The following is a 23,537-nucleotide window of genomic DNA, read 5'->3' on the forward strand; positions in this document are numbered from 1 at the left end:
TTTTGATGATAGATTTTTCCCAGCCTAGAACATGGTGTGTCTTTTCTAGTTTTCTTATCTTGCTGATTTTCTTCATACCATTTTATAGTCTTCTTTTTATAGGTCTTATGCTTTACTTGTTGCACTTATTTTTAAGAATTTTATAGATTTTCTTGTTATTGTTGCTGCTGGGATTTTGTTTTTCAATTTCTGTTCCTAGCTTGTGGTTGCTAAAATTGAGAAAATCTGTTTTTATGTGTACCTTTTATATCCAGCCTTCTTGTGGAAACAATCTCTATTCCCAGATATTTGCAGTGTTCCTGGCATGTAGTTCACACTTAATATATATTTGCTGAATGAGTGAAAGTCATACTGTTAGTACTGAAAGTGGCATCTGCTCTTGCCTCATGGCAGAGCTCCTCTTTGGGGAGAGAGACAGCTTTAAGTTCACCCAGAAAGTGGGAGGTAGAAATCAACCTGATGTAGTTGAAGACAAGAGCCCAAGTTTTAGGGTTTCAGAGAACTGGGCTTGAGTCTTGATCCTACCACTTAAAGACTGTGTAAATTAGGCAAGTCATTTTTATTTTATTTTATTTATTGAATCAAAACTGATTATACATATTTGGGGGGTTCAACATTGACATATGTTGATCAAATTAATATTACTAGGATATATATTGTTACAAATCGTAATTATTCTTTATGCCCCTTGTCCAATCTCTATCCATCCCCATCTCCCTCCTCCTGCCCCCCTCTCTAATTACCTTAGATTTCTTCTCTCCTTCTGAAAGAATAATGGTTACTCTGTTAATTTGTTGCCTAGATGATCTGTCCAATGCTGAGAGGTGTGATCAGGTCTCTCAATATTATCTTAGAGCAGATGCTTCTTCTATCACTCTGAAATGGAATTTGTAGAGAGAGACATCCTCTTCTTTCTTTATCTCTGCTGGTGACTCTCCTTTTGTCAGTGCACTCCAGTGGTTGGCAGACCATCTGCATGGTGATTGTGGTATCTAGCCACTTTCACAGCAGCCATGGTTATTTTGGTGGCTGTGGTGGGCCACCCTTATGGAGGTGATGTTTTTGTTATGCTCCTTGGTGCTGGCAGTGTACCTGGTTGTGGGGTGTGTCTAGTCCCCGGCTCCATGTCTTGGGTCACTGGGGAGGCCCTGATGTGCTGGTGCAGTATGCCTGGTTGTGGGGGGGTGTCCAGTCCCTTTCTCCATGCCTCGGGTCACTGGGTGGGCCCCGAGGCACTGGCACAGTGTGCCTCGTTGTGGGAGTGGGGTCCATCCCTGGCTCCAAGCCTCTGGCTCCTAGGCAGGCCCCAAGGTGCTGGTGGTGTCCTGGGCTGGAACTAATTTTTTGTCCTTTGCTTACTTCTAAAATGGGGGAACTTCCTGTGAGAACCAGTACTAGAGCTGTGTGGTTGAATAAATTGCTGCTTTGCTGCTGTCTCCCTAGGGAAGGCTTTTTGTGCAGCTCAGGATTTAATGGTTGACCTTCTAGATACTTCCAGCTCTCCAGAGACTTGGTGCACCTGGGTTGTGTAGAAACTCTGATCTGGGCCTGAGTTTTTTCATCAAACTACACTCCATGCAATTCTGCATTTCCGACCAGTCTCCTCTGAGCGGTCCTGTGCTGATTGGGGGGCAGATCGGCTGTCCTTGCTGTGCCCCAGTGTTCTCCCAGTGGGCCTGTCTCCCCCACCGTCTGTGCTCCAAACACTTTCGATGGGACAGGCCGTGCACTGGTCCCTTGCAATGACTCACTGGCCTCTGAGTGGCTCCCTTTTTTCAGTTGTTCTGGCTCCTGGCTCCTGCATGGGCCCACAGGAACCCTCTTAGTGGTCTTGCTGTCTTGGGGGCCACCAAGGCTCTCTTCTCCCCTGCCACCTCCAAGTAACTCCATCTGAAGGGCACAGCTGCAGCTTCTGCCAGCTCCTGCTCCATGCGCTCATCAGCTCCAGCCTTAAAGCATCCGCAGCCCGAAATGCTGAGAGCAGGTTTTTTTTTTTTCTCTCATCTTGGTTTCATCCACCTTCATGAGTTCCGTAGGTCTCTCTCCTCTTCCCTTGAGCTCCAGTGGCTCCAACTTGGCTGATGTTACATTTTTGTAGTTGTAAATTGGTTGACTTGTGGGAGAGAGTGACGCTGGGAACCATCTATTCTGCCATCTTGACCGGAACTCCCTAGGCAAGTAATTTTTAAGTAACTTCTCTGAACATCAATTTCCTCACATGCAAATGGAGATAGTAAATAGTTTCTTTCTTACTGTGTATCAAGAAGGTGAAATAAGATAATACAGGTAAGGAACTTTGGAAAGCATCCTGGACAATAAGCTCTCAATATATGTTGATTAATATTGAGTAGAGATTGATGAATATTTATCTTTGAAATTTAACATTCCAGGATTTGTACATTTACAGGTCTTTTATCCTTTGATGATTATATGCAGAATTCTGAGAACCATTTTGATTTCCAAATGCAGGACTCATTTTAGTACAAAATGAGTCAGGCTCTAAAATTTTGATTTGTTCCTTCCTTTGGGGTTTCTCAAAATTTTGAATAGGATCCTGGTCCTATATTTCCTATAACTATCATTTCTTTTCACATTGCTTTTATCTCTTTGTCTCTTTCATCTGAAATTTTTGAGAAAATCTTAAGTTTGTACTCTACAAAATGGATGATCATTTCTGCAGCATTCATGTTAATATTATCCACACACTATGTTGGTTTTATAGATTAACATTTTAATGCTGAATCAATTTAAAGTAGATTATAATTATTATGGCATTACAGTCCTGCATATTCAGCCTACATCTCTAAAAAACCCTTGTCCACTTGCCCAAAAGAGCATTTCCACACCAACCCAGTTAATAATAATTCTTTATTATTGTGTATTACTGATCCATATTCAAGTTTCTTCAGTTATCCCCAAAACTGTTCTTAGCCTTTGATCCACTCTGAGTTAATTTTATATATGGTTTGAGGTAGGGGATTTCAATTCATTCTTTGGTGTGTGGATATTCAGTTGTCCCAGCACCATTTGCTGAAAAGACCAATGAACTGCTTTTTTTCTTAAACTTTGTTTTCTGATTTCTTATTCAATTTTTGCTTTAAATTTTTTCCTTCCTGTCCTTTCCTTCCTTCCTTCAGTTTATCTCTGTTGTCCTTTTTGTGTTTGATGTTTAAATTATATATTTTATCTTTATTGTTTTTCATATGAGTATCTAAGGCAATGAATTTTCTTTTGATTATTATGTTAACAATATTCTGTGGATTCTGATATGTAACATTATTATTGTTGCTGATATTTTCTAAAAATTCTGAAGTTTAGATCTTTATGTCTCTTTTGGACCCAAGTGTTATTGAATAAAGATATTTAAATATTTTTTTCCAGGTTGAAAGCCCATTTTCATTTTTTCTGTAATTAATTTTTATTGTGTTTTTGTCAGAGATCATTAGTTGAATTATTGCCACTTTTTAGAATTTATTTGAAGTTTTATCTTTGGATTTATATACTGTATTTTTTCTATATGTTCAATATGAACTTGAAAGTGATGTACATTCATTATTATTATTGTAACACAGTGATACACATACATTGCATACACACACACATATTCACACGTCTAATTTTGTTTTGTATTCTCTATACTTACTTTTTAATCACTAGATCTGACTCGGATTGACAAAAGTTTACTTAAGTTTTTTTATTAATGTGCTTATATTTTTTCTTGTGTCTTCTATAGTTCAAGAAACTATCTGCTGTTTTATTTGGTGCTCAGATATGAGAGATATTAGATTTTTTTAGAATCTCATTGTGAATGGAGATTTTATTATTGTAAAGCAGTCTGCATATTGCTTAATGCTTTCTGTCCTGAGTTCTGCCTTTGCTGACATAAAGATCATGTCCTTTTGTTCACATTAGCCTCCTATGTGCCCATCATTTCATTTTCAACCATTCTGAATTACGTTATTTTAGCTATTTTTCTTATATACAGAATAGAAGTGGATTTTGCTTTGTGAGTTAATTTAAAATATTTTTCTTTTAAAAAGTGCATTAAGCATTTACATTTATTAAGATAACTGATATATTAGGCCTAGGTCTGTCATATTATTTAATGCCCTTTAGTATTTGGTCTGTAGTTCTCTCTCTGGTCATAGGAAGTTTTCCATTATGCTAACACCTTAGCGTAGCACCTTTAGTCCCCTCTTTGTTTAAGCAATATATTTTGTTTCTTAGTATAAACAATAATAAATTTAACTTGTAACTTTTCTTCTTGCCACCCTTTCCTCTTTTGCACCATCCAATATTACTATTTTATAAATAGTATTATCTTTCTTAGTTTATCTTTGTCTTATTAAATGGTCTAAACTTCTGTTATTTGACTTATCTGCTTAATATGATATTCCTTTTCTCCTAAGCATTCCCAATAGATAATCAGGAACTTATTATACTTTCTACTTTCTTCCTCCTTCTGCCATTTATTGGTTAGTTATTTCCACATTATTAGCATATATTACATTTATATACTATTATGTCGCCTTTAGCCCCACATTCTGGTCTTAGTTCTATAGCAAATATATATTCAGTGCTTTCCTAGTCTTTTTGCTGAGGTTACTCCAACCTTTTCTTGATTACGTGAAGCTCATCTTCTAGTAGATTCCTGAGGAAGTGCTCATGGAAATAATAATCCCAGAGTTTCTTGATGTTCAAAACTCTTTGCTTGTATCCCTTATACTTAAAGTACAGATTGGCTGGTAGAAAATTCTAGTTTCTTGTAGGTATTCTTTTATTATCTTCTGGCATTGAATGTTGCTATCAAGACTGATTTTGACCTGATTCTTTTCTTTAAGTTTTTTTTTTTTTTTTTTTGGTGGCGAAGGAGGAGCTGTTTACCTAAAGGATTCTTTGTTTATTTTAAAGGTCTAATAGGGCCCAGCCCGTGGCGCACTCAGTAGAGCGCGGCGCTGGGAGTGCGGCGACGCTCCTGCCGTGGGTTCGGATCCTATATAGGAATGACTGGTGCACTCACTGGCTGAACGCCCGTCACGAAAATGACAAAAAAAAAAAAAAAAAGGTCTAATAATTTTGCTGAGTTATTTTTAAAATTGATTATTTTTTTTTTTTTACCAATTTTCCCAGGTATAAAATATGACTTTTCAATATGTAGAGTAAGGACACATTTTATTTCTGGGAAATTTATTTAAATTATAATTTAAATATTCTTCCATTCCAAAGTTTAGTTTTCCTATACTGGATCTCCTTGGTCCGTCTTCTATCCATTTCTTTTTCTCTAACTCTTTTACCTCATTCTTTCTTTTTGTTTCTTCTGCCTTTCTGATTTCTATCCTTTAATTCTCTCCTGAAGATTTCTGTATTGTCCATTTTCCCTTAACATCTTTGTAATTTAGTCTTCATTGAAGAAATGACTTTTTCTTTAATTTCGTTTTATATTTTTTTCAATTCCTATTTCCCATTCTTCTTGTGGTCTGGACATATCTTCTCTGAGTTTCTTTATTCACCTTTGTGTTATTCTTTCACAAATCTAATTGTTTCATTAGATTCTGAAGATCTTGAAGATACATTGTATTAGAATTTTTCTCAACAGGGACAATTTGCTTGTGAGTTCTCTGCTGATGAAAAGCTTGGATTTTCAGGCTTTCTTTTTTATGATATTTCTGTATAGGTCCAGAAATTTAACCATCAGTTATTATTCACACTTGAACACTTTGCCTTTTTCTGGATCAGAGGTTTAGCAAGATTGAGTAACTTGCTCAAATTCTCAATTCAAAGACTCCTTCTGTTGCTACAATGATGGAGGTTGCTTTATTGAGTGATGTTCCTCTGTACAATTCCCTCACCTGTTTTCTTCACGTTGTCCAGCATTATATCTTGCCTTGTTTTCTCACTCAGAGTAAAGTCCTCTTTTTCTAGGCAGGAATATTAGCTGAGGACGTGTAGATTCTGCCATTCTCCATTATTGCCTGCTGTACTCACCTGCTTTGCTACCTGGCCTTGGCTTTCCACATTGACTGTGCTGATTCAGGGTGTTTACATGCATTCATTTCCAAGCTGGGGAAATGGGAAAATCAGGATCTAGGTGATCATGGCTTAGTCTCAAATAAGTAATTCACATACGAATTATTCCACTGTATCCTTTTTAACCTAGTTTCCTTTGCATCTTTTTATTCTTTCTTTGCAAATGCATACTTTTGCATCACTTGAAAGGATCCGGGCAGCTTCTAAAAGTTTTATCTGTTGTTTGATAAAATTAAGTTTATAGCTTTTCCCTGTCACTGAGTCCTCACCACCCATCCATAATTAACACTCCACTCCATCCATCCCAATGGTGTTTATGCAGATAAAATATACAGAATGCACTTCCCCTTGTACTAAAGAGAAGTCAAGATGCAAGTACAACAGGTGAGAAGACTGATAAATGTTTGCAGAATTGAACTGAATTAAATGGACTTAAACTCATGTTTCACTGTGTATTCAGTGACAGAAAAGTGTCAGTGAAACAACAAAGAAGAAAGTGTGTGTGTGCATGTGTGTGTTTGTGCGTGTGCATGTACATCCAACCAAATTCTGAGATTTTGGTGAGTGGAGGTTATGATTTCTTCAGGCACGTTTCACTGACACCATGAAGGGTAATCTGTGTATAGCAGGTCTTGACTAAATAGTTGTTTGAATATTGAATCGGTTTCTGAAAAAATGGATAATAGGAAACTGTGTTTTCAAAATATTGACTTTTGGAGCCATAAATCAGAAAAGGTACAGTCTGGGGTCTGACCGTGGTTTCAAGGTGGTTGAATGGGTGGGAAACTTTAAATCAAGATTTTGTAAGATTTTAATATAGGCAATTATGTCCATTCCATTAGATTAAAAATTCTCTGAGATTAGGGATTATTACTGTCTTATTTACCTAGCACTGTACTAGTCCAGAGTCGGTTCTTAATACCTATAGAATTGAATGACTGGAAATGTCCTGACTCCCCTGAGGGTACAGCTAAAGAAAAAGAAAGTACAACTAAGGAAATTTGGGACAAAAAAGAGTGTACAGAAGTCCAACAATAAATCTATTTTAATTATCTTAAATTTTGTCTCCCACACCTTCTACCATAATGCGTTTAGTAGGTTTCAATAAAAACCTACAGTGCACATAGCAGATGGTCAGTACAAGCATGTTGTCAATCATTCTTTTCTAGAGTTCAGAGAATGGCATGCTCAGCAATCATCTAAAGTGAAATATTTTTACAGAATCTTAATGGGGATCACTCAAGATCTTTTTCTCTGACCTCTGGGCTCATGGAAGGAGGGAATCAGACCGACAGCTTCGAATTCCTCCTCTGGGGACTCTCAGCGCAGCCAGAGCAGCAGCACTTCCTCTTCCTGTTGTTCCTGTGGATGTATGTGGTCACTGTGGCTGGGAACCTGCTCATTATCCTGGCCATTGGCGCTGACACCCATCTCCACACCCCCATGTACTTCTTCCTCGCCAGTCTGTCCTGTGCAGACATCCTTTTCACCTCCACCACTGTGCCTAAAGCCCTGGCCAACATCCAGACCCAGAACAGGTCCATTTCCTACGCAGGATGCCTGGCTCAGCTCTACTTCTTCTTGACATTTGGGGACATGGACATCTTTCTCCTGGCCACAATGGCCTACGACCGCTACGTGGCCATTTGCCACCCTCTCCACTACACGGTGATCATGAGCCTCCGGCGCTGCATTCTCATGGTGGCTGTCTGCTGGACCCTCACAAGTCTCGTTGCCATGACTCACACCTTCCTCATGCTCCGGCTTTCCTTCTGCTCTAAGAAGATCATTCCTGACTTCTTCTGTGATCTGGGACCCCTGATGAAGGTGTCTTGCTCAGACACCCACATAAATGAGCTTGTGCTCATCTTCTTGGGGGGCGCAGTAATTTTAATCCCCTTCATACTCATTCTGGTCTCTTATATCCACATTGTGTCAGCCATCCTCAGAGTCCGCTCTGCTCAGGGAAGGCTCAAGGCCTTCTCAACCTGTGGGTCCCACCTCGCTGTTGTTGCCCTGTTCTTTGGGACGGTGATCAGGGCTTATCTGTGCCCCTCGTCTTCTTCCTTCAACTCAGTAGAGGAAGATACAGCAGCTGCGGTCATGTACACAGTGGTGACTCCTCTACTGAACCCCTTCATTTACAGCCTGCGGAATAAGGATATGAAGGGTGCACTGGTCAGACTTCTCAGGGGCAAAGTCTCCTGCTTGTGGGGCTAGTGACTTTGCAAACTGAAGGTGTCCCCGTTCCTCTCTGGTGAGGGGCTTCACAGAAATTTCTACCTCAAGGGTCTCATTTCAGAATCTTCAATGTGCCTAATCACCACCCCCCTCTTTGACTCCCCAGTACGAGTGTGGAATTGTTGAGGAAAATCAAGATTTTTCTTTGTGCTTGTTAATCTGTTAAGACTTGCTTATTTGCTCATTTATTTTACTTATGTTCATTTATTTGACTGTGCAGCCTTTTTTGCTAGTTTGTCAAAATTTGATCAGTGAGGTCATGGAAGGGGGATTAATGATAAAATATTAACAAGTGAAGTCAATATCAGATGGCAAAGAGTTTACCCCTTTAAGTGAACAAGTATATATTTTCCTATAAGAATAGAAAATTATAAGACATTTATTGCCTTAAGGTTATGAATCAAAAATATTTGCATATATTAGAACAAAGCTTTCAATAATATATATGTGATCTATGTTATTTTTAGGAAAAAGAGTTACAAGCAATTTATAATGAGAAGATATAATAAGTAAATTTAAGTTAAATACGGTCACTATTAGGTGTTCCCTAATCTTCCTCATCTGTATAAGTCATGGCTGATTGTGAATGTTATGTTTGTGTATCTGCCTACGGCCCATGTAGTACTGGAATTCCTGCCATTTTAAGAGTCCAGCCACCTTTAGGAGTTTGGAAAAGATGCTGGTTGAGCACATACACATTTTTGCCTCCTTGTGCTGAGTAGCAACGTCCCAATCCATGAGGGGCATGGCAGTCAGTAGCAGTGATATAGTCCAGGAGGCAGGCGATGCCTTCAGAAAGGAGTTAGTCAAGAGAACCTGAAGACGTGCACAAGGTTTGTGTTCAATGCAATCCATGCATTATGTTACTCAGATGAGTTTGGAGTTTCCCATTTTATTCAGCTCACATCCTATAGTATGGGGGCCTCCATATGTTGCTGTTAAAATAAGATCAGCCTCATTTCTTTCTAAATGGGGTGGGTATATATTTTATAATTCAGAATTCTCTTCAAGGTAGTGGTCAGTTATGAGCTGGAAAGATTTAAGTATAAGTGTAGTGAAGCAAGATATAGTCTCCACTGCTGTAGCTTGTCCCAAGGATATGAATGAAGATTGTCATCTCCACTGTCCACTACACATTCTATATTTCCTTCACCTAGGCTATCACTTTAGCAGGTCTTTCTTGATGCTTGGTAGGATAACTTAGACTTGCATTCATGAAGGATTGCGTTCTTAGTTATTCTGCTCTTTTTGCAATATAGTGACTGAAATTGCTCACTGCTAATAATATTAATTGTTCGCTTATTATTGTTCATGTTAGTACTAAGAGATAGCTAAGTGAATTCCCTAGGTTTAAGATATATCATTTCCTGTCCCAATTGAGTAATAGCAACCATAAATCTTCATGGTAATCAATATCAAATTATTCCAGTTAGAAAAGTGACTCCTATCTACTGCATAAGGAGTATAAAATGGTCAGAGAGTAATCACAACTTCTATTTTAGTAGATTACTTAATGGAGACAAGTTTTCTACACTCCACTCGAAATAGAAAAATGATGAAAACAGTAGAACGTGAAAAGTTATATATATATAATGTAATACCTAGTGAAACCACTAAAAAAGGTATACAAAGGGATGCACTCAAAAACACTACAGATAAATAAAATGTTTAAATAACTCATAAAAAGGCAGGAAAAAGAAATCAGAGAAATGAGAAACAGAGAAAACAAATATAAACAAAAAAGACGGCAGACTTAAGTATGAACATAAAAATAATTACATTGATGTAAATGGTCTAACTACACTAATTGAAAGACAGAGATTGGCAGAGTGGATTCAAAATAAACGTTACCCAACTATATGCTGTCCACAAGAAACTCATTTTATTTATTTTTAAAAAAAAATTTGTTATTTATTATTAGCATATCCATTCTCACAAATCATGATATTTCTTTATGCCCTTTACCTGACCTATCACTTCCCAAACCCTCTTCCTCCCTCCCCACCAACTCTAGTATCCTTAGCTTTGCTCTCTTCTTCTGAAAGTTCAACAAGGTCTTTCCCTTCATTCTTTCTTTCCTTCATTCTTTCCTCCCTCCCTCCCGTCTTCCCTTCCCTCCTTCCTAGCAGCCAGTTATGAGTGAGAACAAGTTGTATTTCTCTTCCTTTGCCTGGCTTATTTCACTCAATATAATTTTGTCTAGACTCATCCGTGCTGCTGCAAATGGTAGAATTTCATTCTTTTTTATGGCTGAGTAGTATTCCATTGCGTAGATGTACCACATTTTCCTTATTCAGTCATTCATCAGTGGACACTTAGATTGGTTCCATGTCTTGGCTATTGTAAATAAAGCTTCAATGAACATGGGAGTGCACGTATCCCTTTAACATGATGATTTCCATTCCTTTGGATGTATATCCAGTAGTGGGATTGCTGGATCATATGGTAGTTCTATCTGTAGTTATTTGAGGAATCTCCATAGTGCTTTCCATAATAGCTGTGGTAGTTTACAGTCCCACCAATAGTGCAGAAGAGTTCCCCTTTCCCTGCATCCTCACCAGTGCTTGTTATTCTCGGTCTTTTTAATAATGGCCAGTCTAACTAGGGTGAGAAGATATCTCAATGTGGTTTTTATTTGCCTTTTTCTGATGACTAGTGATGCAGAGCATTTTCTCATGTACCTGTTGACCATTTGTATGTCTTCCTTTGAAAAATGTCTATTCATCTCCTTTGCCCAGTTTTAAATTGGATTATTGGTTTTTTACTGTACAGTTGTTTGAATTCTTTGGATATCCTGGATATTAATCCCTTGTTAGATGTATAGTATGCAAATATTTTCTCCCATTCTGTAGGTTGTCTTTCTGCTCTGTTGATTGTTTCCTTTGCTGTGCAGAAGATTTTCAGTTTGATATAATTCCACTTACTTATTTTTTTCTTTTGTTACTTGTGCTTTTGCAGTCTTATTCATAAAGTCTATGTCCAGTCCTACCTCCTGGAGGGTTTCTCCTATGTTTTCCTTTAGTAATTTTATGGTTTGTGGTCTTAAATATAGGTCTTTAATCCATTTGGAGTTGATTTTGGTATATAGTGATTCTGGTATACAGTGAGAGGTACAGGTCCAGTTTCATTTTTCTGCATATGGATGTCCAATTTTCCCAGCACCATTTATTGAAGAGACAGTCTTTTCCCCAATGTACGTTCTTGCTGACTTTTGAAAGATCAGTTGGCTATAAGTATGTGGGTTGATTCCCAGGTTTTGTATTCTGTTTCATTGATCTGAGTGTCTGTATTTATGCCAGTACCATGCTGTTTTGGATACAATAGCTTGGTAATATAATTTGAAGTCAGGAAGTGTTATGTCTCTGGCTTAATTTATTTTTTGCTCAGGATTGCTTTGGCTATTTGGAGTCTTTTGTTGCTCCATATGAATGTTAGGGTGTAGTTTTTTCTATTTCTGTGAAAAATGTCATAGGTATTTTGATGGGGATTACATTGAATCTGTAGATTGCTTTGGGTAGAATGGACATTTTCAAGATGTTAATTCTTCCCATCCAAGAGCATGGTGTGTCTTTCCACCTTGCTGTGTCCTCTTTAATTTCCTTCAGTTGTAAGAAACTCACTTTAAACATTCAAATATAGCAACTTAAGCAGGCTGAAAGTAAAAGGATGGAGACGACGTATTATGAAAACATTAATGAAAAGAAAGAGAAGTGACTGTATCAATTTCACATAAAGTAGATTTCAGAGCAAAGAAAATTATCAGAGACAGGGAAGTATATCATATAATAATAAAAGGTTCAATCTACCAAGAAGACATACCAATTCTAAATGTGTATTCATCATACAACTGGGACATAAAATGTGTGAAGAAAAAAATTATAGAACTTAAAGGAGACGTAGATGAATCCACAATTGTAGCTGCAGATTTCAAAATCTCTCTCAACTATTGATAGAACAACTAGATAGAAGACCAGTAAGAATATAGCATAATTCTACCACAGAAATAATCAACAGAATCTATTTGACATCTATACACCATTATCTTCAATAATAGCAGAACAAACATTATTTTCAAGTGCCCACAGAACATATACCAATATAGATCCTATCCTGGGCCATAAAACAAACCTCAACAAATTTAAAATCACACAGAGTGTATTCTCTGACCACAGTGAATTCAAACTAGAAGTCAATAACAGAAAGATAACAGGAAAATCTCCAGGCTCTTGAAAACTAAACAACACATTTTAAAATAATTTATAAAGAAGTTTCAAATGTAATAGAAACTTCATTGAACTGAATTAAAATCAAATTAAAATGCAACATATCAAAATTTGTGGGACACAACTAAAATAGTGATGAAGGGAAAATTTATAGCACTAAATACATACATTAGAAAAGACAAAAGTCCTGGAGAATGTTCCATGTGTTGATGAGAAGAATGTATAATCTGTAGTTGTTGGATAAAATGTTCTGTAGATATTTGCCAAGACCAGTTGTTTAAAGTGTAGTTTAAGTCCTGTGTTTCTCTGTTGATTTGTTGCCTAGATGATCTGTCCAATGTTGAGAGAGGAGTGTTGTGGTCCCCAGCTATTATTGTATTGGGGTCTATCTCTTTAGGTCTAGTAGTGTTTGCTTTATAGATGTGGGTGCTCCAATATTGGGTTCATATGTGTTTACAATTGTTATATCTTCTTCCTGGATAGATCCCTTCATTGTTGTGATATAACAATCTATGACCACTGCAGTAGCCTGGGGCTCATAGGGAGGGAGCAGTTTCAAGTGTGTGTTCCTGGGTCAATTCAGTTGCATGTTCCCCCAGAAGTTCCTTATACTGGTGCACGGCTACAGAGGCCACCCCAAGAGGGGCATTTGGGTTCTCCTCCCCCTTCTCATGACTATAAGAATTGTATGGCCATCCTTCCCCTATCCTGCCTCTGGTGACCTCTATTCTGTTCTCTTCTTTTGAAAGTTCACCATATTATTATGATTGTATCTTTCTTTCCTATTTTATTTTATTTTTTAGCTCCTACTTCTAAGTGAGGACATGTGGTATTTCTCTTTTTGTGCCTGGCTTATTTCACTTAACATAATTTTCTCTTAGTTCATCTATGTTGCTGTGAATGGCAGTATTTCATTCTTTTTATGGCATAGTAGTATTCCATTGAGTATATATACCACAATTTCCTTATCTGGGCATCTGAAGATGGACGTTCAGGTTGGTGCCAACTCTTGGCTATTGTAAATAGAGCCGCAATAAACATGGGAGTACAGGTACCCCTTCTACGTGATGATTTCCATTCTTTTGGGAATATACCCAGCAGTGGGATTACTGGATCATATGGCAGTTTTATCTGTAGTTGTTTGAGGAACCTCTATACCATTTGGCATAATGGCTGCACCAACATACAGTCACACCAACAGCATAGGAAGATTGCTCTTTCTCTGCATCCCTACCAGCATTTGTTATTTTGTCCTTTTGATAGTAGCAAGTCTAACTTGGGTGAAATATCTCAATGTGGTTTTGATTTGCATTTCCCTGATGCTTAGTGATATTGAGCATTTTTTCATGTGTCTATCAGCCATTCATATATCTTCCTTTGAGAAATGCCTATTCAGCACCTTTGCCCATTTTTTAATTGGGTTTTTTTATATACTATTAAGTCGCTTGAGGTTCTTATATGTTCTGGATATCAATCCTTTGTTGCATGTATAGCTTGCAAGTATTTTCTCACACTCTGTAGATTGCCTTTTTGCTCTGTTTCTTTTCCTATGAAGAAGCTTTTTAGTTTGATATAATCCCATTTGTTTATTTTTCCTTTTGATGACTGTGCTTTTGGGGTCATATTCAAAAGGTCTTTGCCCAGTCCTACTTCCTGAAGTCTTTCCCCTATGTTTTCTTTTAGGAGTTTTATATTTTCAGAATGTATATTTAATTCCTTTATATTTAATTCATTTTGGTTTGATTTTGGTATACAGCAAGAGTATGGGTCTAATTTTATTATTCTACTTATTGATGTCCAGTTTTCCCAACACCACGTGTAAAAGAGGCAGTCTTTTCTCAATGCATGTTCTTGGAGTCTTTGTCGAAGATCAGTTGGCTGTAAGTACATGGGATGATTTCTGGGTTCTCTATTCTTTTCCATTGGTCTGAGTGTCTGTTTTTATGCCAGTACCATGCTATTTTGGTTACTGTTGCTTTGTAGTATAATTTGAAGTCAGGTAGTGTTATGCCTCTGGATTTATTATTTTTTTTTGCTCAGGATTGCTTTGGCTATTTGGGGTCTTTTGTTGTTCCATGTGAATGTTAGCATTATTTTTTACATTTCTGTGAAGAAAGTCATTGGTGTTTTGATAGGGATTGCACTGAATCTGTAGATTGTTTTGAGTAGTATGGACATTTTCACAATGTTAATTCTTCCAATCCAAGAGCATGGGATGTCTTTCCATCTTTTTGTGTCCTCTTTAATTTCTTTCAACATTGATTTGTAGTTTTTGTTGAGAGATCATTTTCTTTTTCTAAACTTATTTTTTTTAAAAAATTTTTTGAAAAGTTTACTTTATTTAATTAATTAATTAATTTTAATTTTTAAAAAATGTTTTGTTTTGTTTTTATTGGTTATGAATATTCATGGGTTACAAAGCAAGTTGTCACCACTTGTTCCTAAGATGTGATGGCCAGATCCATACTGGCAGCATGTCCATTACCATAAATTATGATTATACCCTATGTTCTCCACCCAATTATCCCCTTGGTTATCCGCAAACTTCCTCACCATCTCCCTTTCCCCTCTCCACTTTGTATCCCTAGGTATGTTCTCTCTCTCTGCAAGTCCAGCACACCACTGTGGTCTTTCTTTCCTTTCTTCTTTATCTCTTAGCTCCCACTTATGAGAGAGTACATACAGTATTTTTCCCTCTGTGCTTTGCTTATTTCACTGTTGAGAGATCTTTTAACTTCATTAAATTTATTCCTAAGTATTTTATTTTTTGGTGACTATTGTAAATGGGTTTGCTTTCTTGATTTCCTTTTCTGCTAGTTCATTGTTGGAGTATAAAATTCTACTAGTGTTTGTGCATTGATTTTGTATCCTGCAATATTACTGACATCATTTATCAACTCTAAGAGTTTTTTTGTAGAGTCTTTAGGCTTTTCTATATATAGGATTGTGTCACCTGCAAGGAGGGACAGTTTCACTTCATCTTTCTCAATCTAGATGCTGTGTATTTCTTTCTCTTGCCTGATTTCTCTGGCTAGTACTTCCAATACTATGTTGAATAGGAGTGGTGAGAGTGGGCATCCTTGTGCCCATTGCTAAGGGAAAAGCTTTCAACTTTTCACCATTGAGGATGATATTGGTGGTGAGTTTGTCATATATGGCTTTTATTGTGTTCAGATACTTTCCTTCTTACTTTGTTGAGAGTCTTTATCATAAAGGTACATTGAATTTTATCACATGCTTTTTCTCTACCTATTAATATACTCATATGATATTTGACCTTGATTTTGTTGATGTGGTGTATCACATTTATTGACTTCCATGTGTTGAACCATCCTTGCATCCCTTGGATGAATCCCACTTGATTGTGGAGTATAATTTTTTTGATGTGTTACTGCATTCTATTTGCTAATATTTTATTGAGGATTTTTGTGTCTATGTTCATCAAAGATATCGGCTTGTAGTTTTCTTTTTGTTGTATCTTTGTATCTAGGGTGGTGTTGATCTCCTAGAATGAGTTTGGGAGAATGGCCTCTGTTTCAATTTTTTGGAAAGCTTGAAGAGAATTGGTATTAATTCCCCTTTAAATGTTTGGTAGGATTCAGCAGTGCAACCATCCAGTCCTGGGCTTTACTTTGTTGGGAGACTGCTGATTATTGCTTCAATCTCATTGCTTTTTACTAGACTGTTCAGGTTTTCCATGACTTCTTAGTTCAGTCTTGGTAGTTTGTATGTGTCCAGAAATTTGTCCATTTCCTCCAAGTTTTCAAATTTGTTGGCATACAGTTGTTTGTAATAATCTCTAATGATTCTTTTTATTTCTCTGGTATCTGCTTTAATGTCTCCTTTTTCATTTCTAATTTTTGTTATTTGAGTCTTTTCTCTCTCTCTCTCTCTCTCTGTTTTTTAGTTAGCCTTGCTAATGGTTTGTCTATTTTGTTTATCTTCTTGAAAAAACAATGTTTTGTTTTACTGAACTTTTACATTTTTTTTCCTTCTACTTCATTTAGTTCTGCTCTGGTCTTATTTATTTTCATCTACTAATTTTGGTATTGGATCATTCTTGGTGTTCTAGTGCTTGGAGATGTAGCAATAGGTTGTTTACTTGAAATCTTTCTGTTCTTTTGATGTAAGCATTTACTGCAATAAACTTTCCTGTTAGTGCTGCCTTTTTGGTATCCCACAGGTTTTGGTATGATGTGTCTTTAATTTCATTAGTTTCAAGAATTAAAAAAAAAATTTTGAATTAAAACAGGTGCTGACAACCAGGTGCTATAATGAATGTAGACAAAGAAGTTTCAAAGCAGACACTAGGCATGTAGATTCTGCTTGCAAAATAAGTTTTAAACATAATTAAATCAGTGAGATAAATATTATAATAAATATAAATACTTGACTCTCTGGTCTAATAGCAATAATTTTAATCACACTGAAGTAAAGTTCTTAACTGGCAGCATCATCTTTTAAGACTATTCTTATAAACTGATGTGTTAGAAATGTCAAAATCATGATATCTTTTTAAAAACATAAAAATTGCAGCAATAATTAACCATGCCCCCTGACTAGGATATGTCCTCTGAGGGGCACCTTGCCCTGAACTCATTCAAAGTAGTGATAGGCAGTAGACAGTTTATCTTCTTTGTAACATACAAAGTACAGCCCAATTTTCCATTGTTTTTATTAATAGCTCTTTTTTTTGTTTGTTTCCAAATGATAGCATCATATCTAATAAGTTTGTTAAGTCCACTTACTATTACAGAAATTGTGACATGCCTCACCAGGAAGTCTTGACCCAACTTCTCAGCCTCACCATTCCAGGAAATGATCACTGTTATAAAAAGATCGGATGAAACATTTCTTTCTAGCTTACCCTGTTTGCCCCACTTTAACATCAAACTCCATAGGAGCATATGCAATTTTCTAGTTGGGCATCAAAGACTTGAAGATCATCTCACTGCTATAGGCATCTTGGCTGAGGGCATCATTCCCATACAACCCCCACTTCAAGCCCATTCTGAAACAATTCTCCAGAAATTCTATTTCCTCACAATTCTCCTTCTTTTTCTTCTATTTATTCATGGGATAAATGATGAGTTTAAAAACTGGGCTCTACATCATTAGCTGTATGGCCTTGAGCAAGTAACAAAACCATTTCCTCATCGTGAAATGGAGACATGTTTACTACGATCGTAAAGAACGTGTAGCACAGCACGGACTTCAGATTTGAATTTTTCTTCTGAGTCAAAAGGGAGAAATAGAATTTACACATTGAAGGAATAAACCTCAATCAGACAGGGTTTGTGCCATATATTTTTGTTTTCTAAAAGAAGTAAATAGACCTTCCTTGGAGAAACAAAGAATCTTGACAGTATGCATTTCACTGTATCCTCTAGCTGGGACTATTATGGTGTAATTTTTAATCACAAGCACAATCACAGTCCACAGGTACATGGACAAGTCTGTGATGGTGTCAGTTCTATTTATGACAAAATATCAGTTGACCAATGCATTGTTATTATCGATGGGGTTTGGGAATGATGGTCAGAGTGGTAAGCCTCATCCATCAGCAAACGTCCACGAGTAGAACCTTAGTCCAATAAGGTATACAGTTTTTTACAGACATGAGGCCTAAAATCCAGAATATGAACATTACTAAAAGAACCCTGAAAAGTTCTGGCAACTTTTTACAAGTTCACCATGATCACAATTTTTGTTGGTCATTCCATCTCTGTTTGAATGTAGTTATAAATAATAAAACCTTTTAAACATGGAAGGGTTGTATGTAATAGTTTCAGGGAAGCAAAAAAGAAATGAACTTAGCATCCATTTCCCTGGCTTACCTTGGAGGGGAAGACACACATACACGCAAAGTAGGCAGCATTATCCTTAGATAGGAAAGGATACCATCTCAGTGTCTCCATCTGATATGCAGAATAGAGCTCAGGCTGGGCCACCTTGGGACTGAGAATGACTCTCGAATCCAAGAAAAGGCCCAAGTTCTTCCATGCCATGGTGGGAGATGAAAAGTTATTAGAGTAGAAATCTTGTCAGGAAGACTTTAGAAAGAAAGATAAAGAGAAGGAAAAGAAAAAGAATAAAAGGAAGGAAATGAGGAGGTCCAGGAAGAGGGGAAATAAATCCTAACAATGGGGGCAGAGACTGAGGCAGCACCACTGGTTCTGCTCAGCTTATAATTCTCTTCAGGATTTTCTTCAAAGCAAGTCTGACATCCTTGTTCCTGAGGCTGTAAATGAGGGGGTTCAGTACGGGCACCACGTTGGTGTAAAACATGGAGAAAATTTCTTCTGGCCTATGGACACAGCAGAAGACGGCTTGACATGAGTGAGCAGCCCAATACCACAGAACAGGCCAGCAGTTACTTTGTGGGAGCCACAGGTGCTCACGGCTTTGGACCAGCCCTTAGCTGATGACACATGAAGGATGTTGAAAAGAATCAAAGCATAAGAGATAAAGTCAGTCAGGCCAGATACTATGACAACTGTGCCCACAATAACAGAAACCACCAGTTCATTGGCATAGGTGCTGCTTCAGGAGACCTGGACAAGGGGGAAGATGTCACACATATAATTGTTGACAATGCTGGAACCACATATCATACTACCTGTGTGGACCATGGCCCCAGCAAACCCCATCACGCATGATCCAGACATCAACAGAGAACAGATTCTAGGGGACATGGCCACCACGTACAGCAGGGGCTTACAGATGGTCACATAGTGGTCATAGGCCATGGCTGTCAGCACGTAGCGCTCAGCATTGACAAAAAAGCAGAAGAAAAATAGCTGAGTCTTGCATCCTGTGAAGGAGATGATGTTTCTCTATGAAATAAAACTCATCAGCACTTTGGGGGTAAAGACAAACAACAGAGACCAAATGAAGGACAGATAGAAGAGGGAAAGTACATGGGGGTGTGGAGGTGTGAATTCAGGCAAATTAGATTAATTAAGCTCAAGTTTCCCAACACAGCAACCGTATAGTTCACCAAGAACAGAAAAAACAGGGGCAGTCGGAGTCAGATTGGTCTGTTAATCCCGTAAGAATAAAATCCGTCATGGAAGAGTCATTTTCCACAGCCACTCACTTCACAGATGTGATCTGTAGGGACAGGGGTAGAAGGAGACATTAACAATGGACCCTCACTCTTCATCCCCAGAGGGAGGCTGGGGATCTGCTGGGTTTTAACCTCAGGGCTGTCTGAAGACTCACAGCAAAGCATCCAAGGGGCAAGAATTCCTGTGGTGATTCCTGAGGATTCACATTCCCACCTTTTCCCACCTTTTCCCCACCCGTGTTGTGTGCCTCTGTCCGGGGAGAATGCCGGTAGACCTCGCAATGTCTCTGCACATGGTTTCTTCCCTCCTCCTCAGTCTTCACTAAGGATTAAGGCTCAAAAGGGCAATATGTAGACAGTGCTCCCCCAGAACCCCTGACATACACAGTTTGGGGTTTGAAAGGAAATTGTCAAGACAAAGGTGATTTCACACTCACCTCCCTTCCCTGGGGGGCTGCCTGCTGCTGCCCCTTAAGAGCCCTTACTCTCCACTGTCCTGAGGAAATCAAAGTTCCTGACGGTGAAGGAGGATGCTGTTCCTGTGCCAACAGCAGAGACCTCCGTCTTTGACGTGCTAGAGGAGGTATTCTGGGGAATATGCCATCATTTCTACTTGACTATTTTCGCAGAAGTTTCTCCTCACTTGCAAGGAGGAAAACAACAACCTTATATGAGACAGCTAAACAGTCAGCTGACTTGAATGGGTGTAGTGGGTTAGAAATCTAGATTCTCCTGTGATCTTAGAATAGGATTTTTAGGTAATGCATGCATGGGGCTAGAGTCCTCGCGTAGAGGACAATAGTCCACAGATAAGTTTGGCAAAAGCCGTCTCATCAATTCTAATCACTGTTCAGGGATGGGACTGTGTACTTTGACTATTTTAGGTCGTTGGTTTTGATTCTGGCTCAAAGGACTATTGACTATTTAACCTACTGATTGTTTTTAAGATATGTTAAGGAAACTGCTTGAATGCTGTTTAAATATGCTAAGGAAATTGCTGTAGGAAGTATGTGGAAAAGAAAATGTTCCCTAAGGACAAGCTGTTTGTTGGTGAATTAACCTAGCTTTTTACAACTTACATTCTGGAATGTCACATTGTTAATTTTACCGCAATTACTAGTTTTAGTTGTTTAAAGCTATACTTAGCCATAATTCACTTCTGTAACATGGCCTGTTTTCATGTCCTTCTTTGATGATTGTATCAACTGATTTTTCTTGGGAAACTTCCTTGTCTTGTCAATAAAAAGAAAGGCTGATTTTGAATTGCGGCTGCTCTCCTGATGGGCAGCAATCCCTCCAGGCCTCGTTCATGTTACTTTAAGTGATTCTTTCTTTTTTTCATCTTGGTTACACAAATGGGAATCTATTTCATGCCCCACAATTCTGGGAAAATTGATTAGAAGCACAGAAAAGTATTTTCTTTGTTATTATTTCCTTCCGAGTTTGATGAGCCCCTCTTGAGGGTAGAAATAACTGAGCCTGTGTTCACATTCTGTGTCACAGACCTACCACTGGATCCTTTGGGACAGAATGTTCTGTTCAGTTGATAATTTCACATCAGGAAATCCTAATCCCCAGTGCAGAGTTGTGACTGTCTCTCTTTTTCACTCATTATTCTTCATCATCCCCTGGAGTCTGTGCACAATTCTACAAGGGGAAGGTCCAGGGTCATAGTCACTTGCCATTTCTGCTACTTTTCTACAAGCCTCTGGGATTGCATTAGTAAAATATTAGGTCATAGCTTTAACACTATACATGTGTGTGGATTTCACCTCAATAAAGAGATGTAGTGGTTGACAGAATGAGAGTGGGCTCTCAAGTCAGACTGACTTTAAAATCAGACTTCTTAAGTTTCCAGCTATGAGACTGTGAAAGAACTTCTCTGACACTTGTATCTACTATACTTGTATATTTGTATCTATCTATGTCTATGCATGTCTACAAAATGAGGCTAGTAAAAGAGCTCTTTAATAGGGCTGTTGTGGGATTCAATGAGTTAATTCACATACAGTATGAGAAATGTGCCTGACACAGCAAAAGAGCCTGATAGGTGTTAGTATCCCTTATCCTGGTCCTCATTTATATTCATATAAATCAGGGTTTTTCAATCTTGGCACTATTGAGGTTATAAATGAAATATTTTTGTTGTTGTTTTTGGGCTGTTTTTTGAAGTATGTGGCAACTTTCCCTCAAATATTCATGTAGTCTCTTAATTTAGAGACTCCACCTTACTTTAATGAATAAACCTTTAATCTTTTAGTGGGTGTAAAGGAAAGCAGTCATCTGGCTGCATAGACAGGTAGAAGGGAACTGAAGATCCAATTACTTCTTAAACAAACTTTCAAGCATTTCATTTATTCTGTCCCCACTTTCACTTCTTCCAAAGATACCTGGTACCACAAAATTCTGAGCACATGAGAGATAGTACGGTGTGAATTGGTTTCCCTAGTTTTATCTTCATGTCAGATGTCATGAGTACGCCAAATGAGATACTGCTCATTTATCTACTTTCTGACTTCCAAAATGTTGTGGTGGTTGTGATTCTCCTGGGGTTTTTGTTTTTTTGTTTTGTCCTTGTGAGTTAATGCCATTTTTAAACTCCCTTTTCTGTCATGTTAGTGACTTGCAGGAAGGAGTAGAGGAATGTGTTGACATTAAGTGTGCCATCTTTAACCTGAGTCTGCTGGCTGCATGTTTAGGGCAACAACGAAGAGCACACTAAGCCCCCAGGAGACTGAAGACTGGAGGTTAAAGCTCTCAGGTTTTGAGCAGCTCTATGTTACATGGTGCATGAGGCCTAAAACCCCAGAACAATCTCTCTCTTTATTTTAGAGTTATTACTGATTTATTTCATCCAATTAATTTTTTTATTTTTTGAATTTGGGCTGCAAGGCACTGTAAACACAAACAGAATGAGATATAGACCTTGCCTCTAGGATTCCTCAGTCCAGTTGGTGAGATAACCAAGGAAACTGAAACTCACACAACATTAATTATGAGATAGTAGCTGCTGTCCAGCTTCTGACTATACACCTAAGTGAGTGCAGCAAGTCAAGCAATTTGCCTGTGCTTCTCAGCCATCTGCGGGCCTTCCTTTAGGATGTGTCTTCCAAATCACATGCCCATGTATTAAATGGTCTTTTTATTATTTATATATCTTTTAATTATTGAGTTGTTATATATTCCAGACATGATACCTTTATCTGGTAGATCCCTTACACATACTCTTCCACCTGTGGCTTGCCTATGAATAGTTTTTTCCTAAATGGATGTTCTCATTTTAATAAAGTTTATTTCATTTTTTCTTTTGGTTTTAGTGATTTTTAAAATATGTCTAAGGAATTTATGTTTACACCAACATAATTTTCTATGTTTTCTTTTTAGAAGATTTATAGTTTAAGCTTTTTTTTCTGTGTACGGTTTTTTCTGACAATTTTGGGTTCTTTTGTGAGGTAGAGGTTTCATTGTTTTCCTTATGGATAAGTAGTATTTCCAACATCAGTTGCTTAAAAGTTGTTTCTTTCCCTATGGAATTACTTTGTAGCTTGGTTAACAGTCAACGAGGATCTGTTTCTGAATTTTCTATTCTATCTCATGGATTTATTTGCCTATTCTTATAACAAAACCAATCCATCTTAATTATCATAGCCTTATACCAATTTTCAAAATTAGTTATATATGTCCTTTTTGTCATTTAGGGACCCCTAAAAAGGAGATGCCAAGAAATGATCAGACACGAAAGACATTTATTGTGGTAAGTGTGAAGGATAAAATGGGAGGGAGCAGGGGTCAGTGCTGAAGTCCTCAGCCCAGGATGAAAGTTCAACACCTAAGAAAGGAGAGAGAAATGGAAGGATCGCACAGGAAAATCTCAGATTACAGTGCAGTTCTAAGAAGTCCTGGTCAGGATGATAAGAGGTCTCTAAGCAAAGACTGCCTATCAGGAGAGACCTATGTTAGACAGAAATGGACCACTC

At 37.8% G+C, this 23,537-nt stretch overlaps 1 protein-coding gene and 1 pseudogene across 1 annotated transcript; one reads left to right on the top strand and one right to left on the bottom strand.

The window, feature by feature from the left end:
- Positions 1-7,255: 7,255 nt before the first annotated feature.
- On the top strand, positions 7,256-8,247 carry LOC134387314 (olfactory receptor 1P1-like). Its single transcript, XM_063109819.1, is given in 2 exon segments — positions 7,256-7,277; positions 7,280-8,247. Coding segments are annotated over 2 exon segments (990 nt in total).
- A 10,424-nt stretch (positions 8,248-18,671) lies between these two features.
- Positions 18,672-22,033, bottom strand: LOC134387315 (olfactory receptor 143-like; annotated as a pseudogene).
- Between the last annotated feature and the right edge of the window lie 1,504 nt (positions 22,034-23,537).

The sequence above is a fragment of the Cynocephalus volans genome, chromosome 10 (genome assembly GCF_027409185.1).
Source record: "Cynocephalus volans isolate mCynVol1 chromosome 10, mCynVol1.pri, whole genome shotgun sequence".
Classification (NCBI taxonomy): Eukaryota; Metazoa; Chordata; class Mammalia; order Dermoptera; family Cynocephalidae; genus Cynocephalus; species Cynocephalus volans.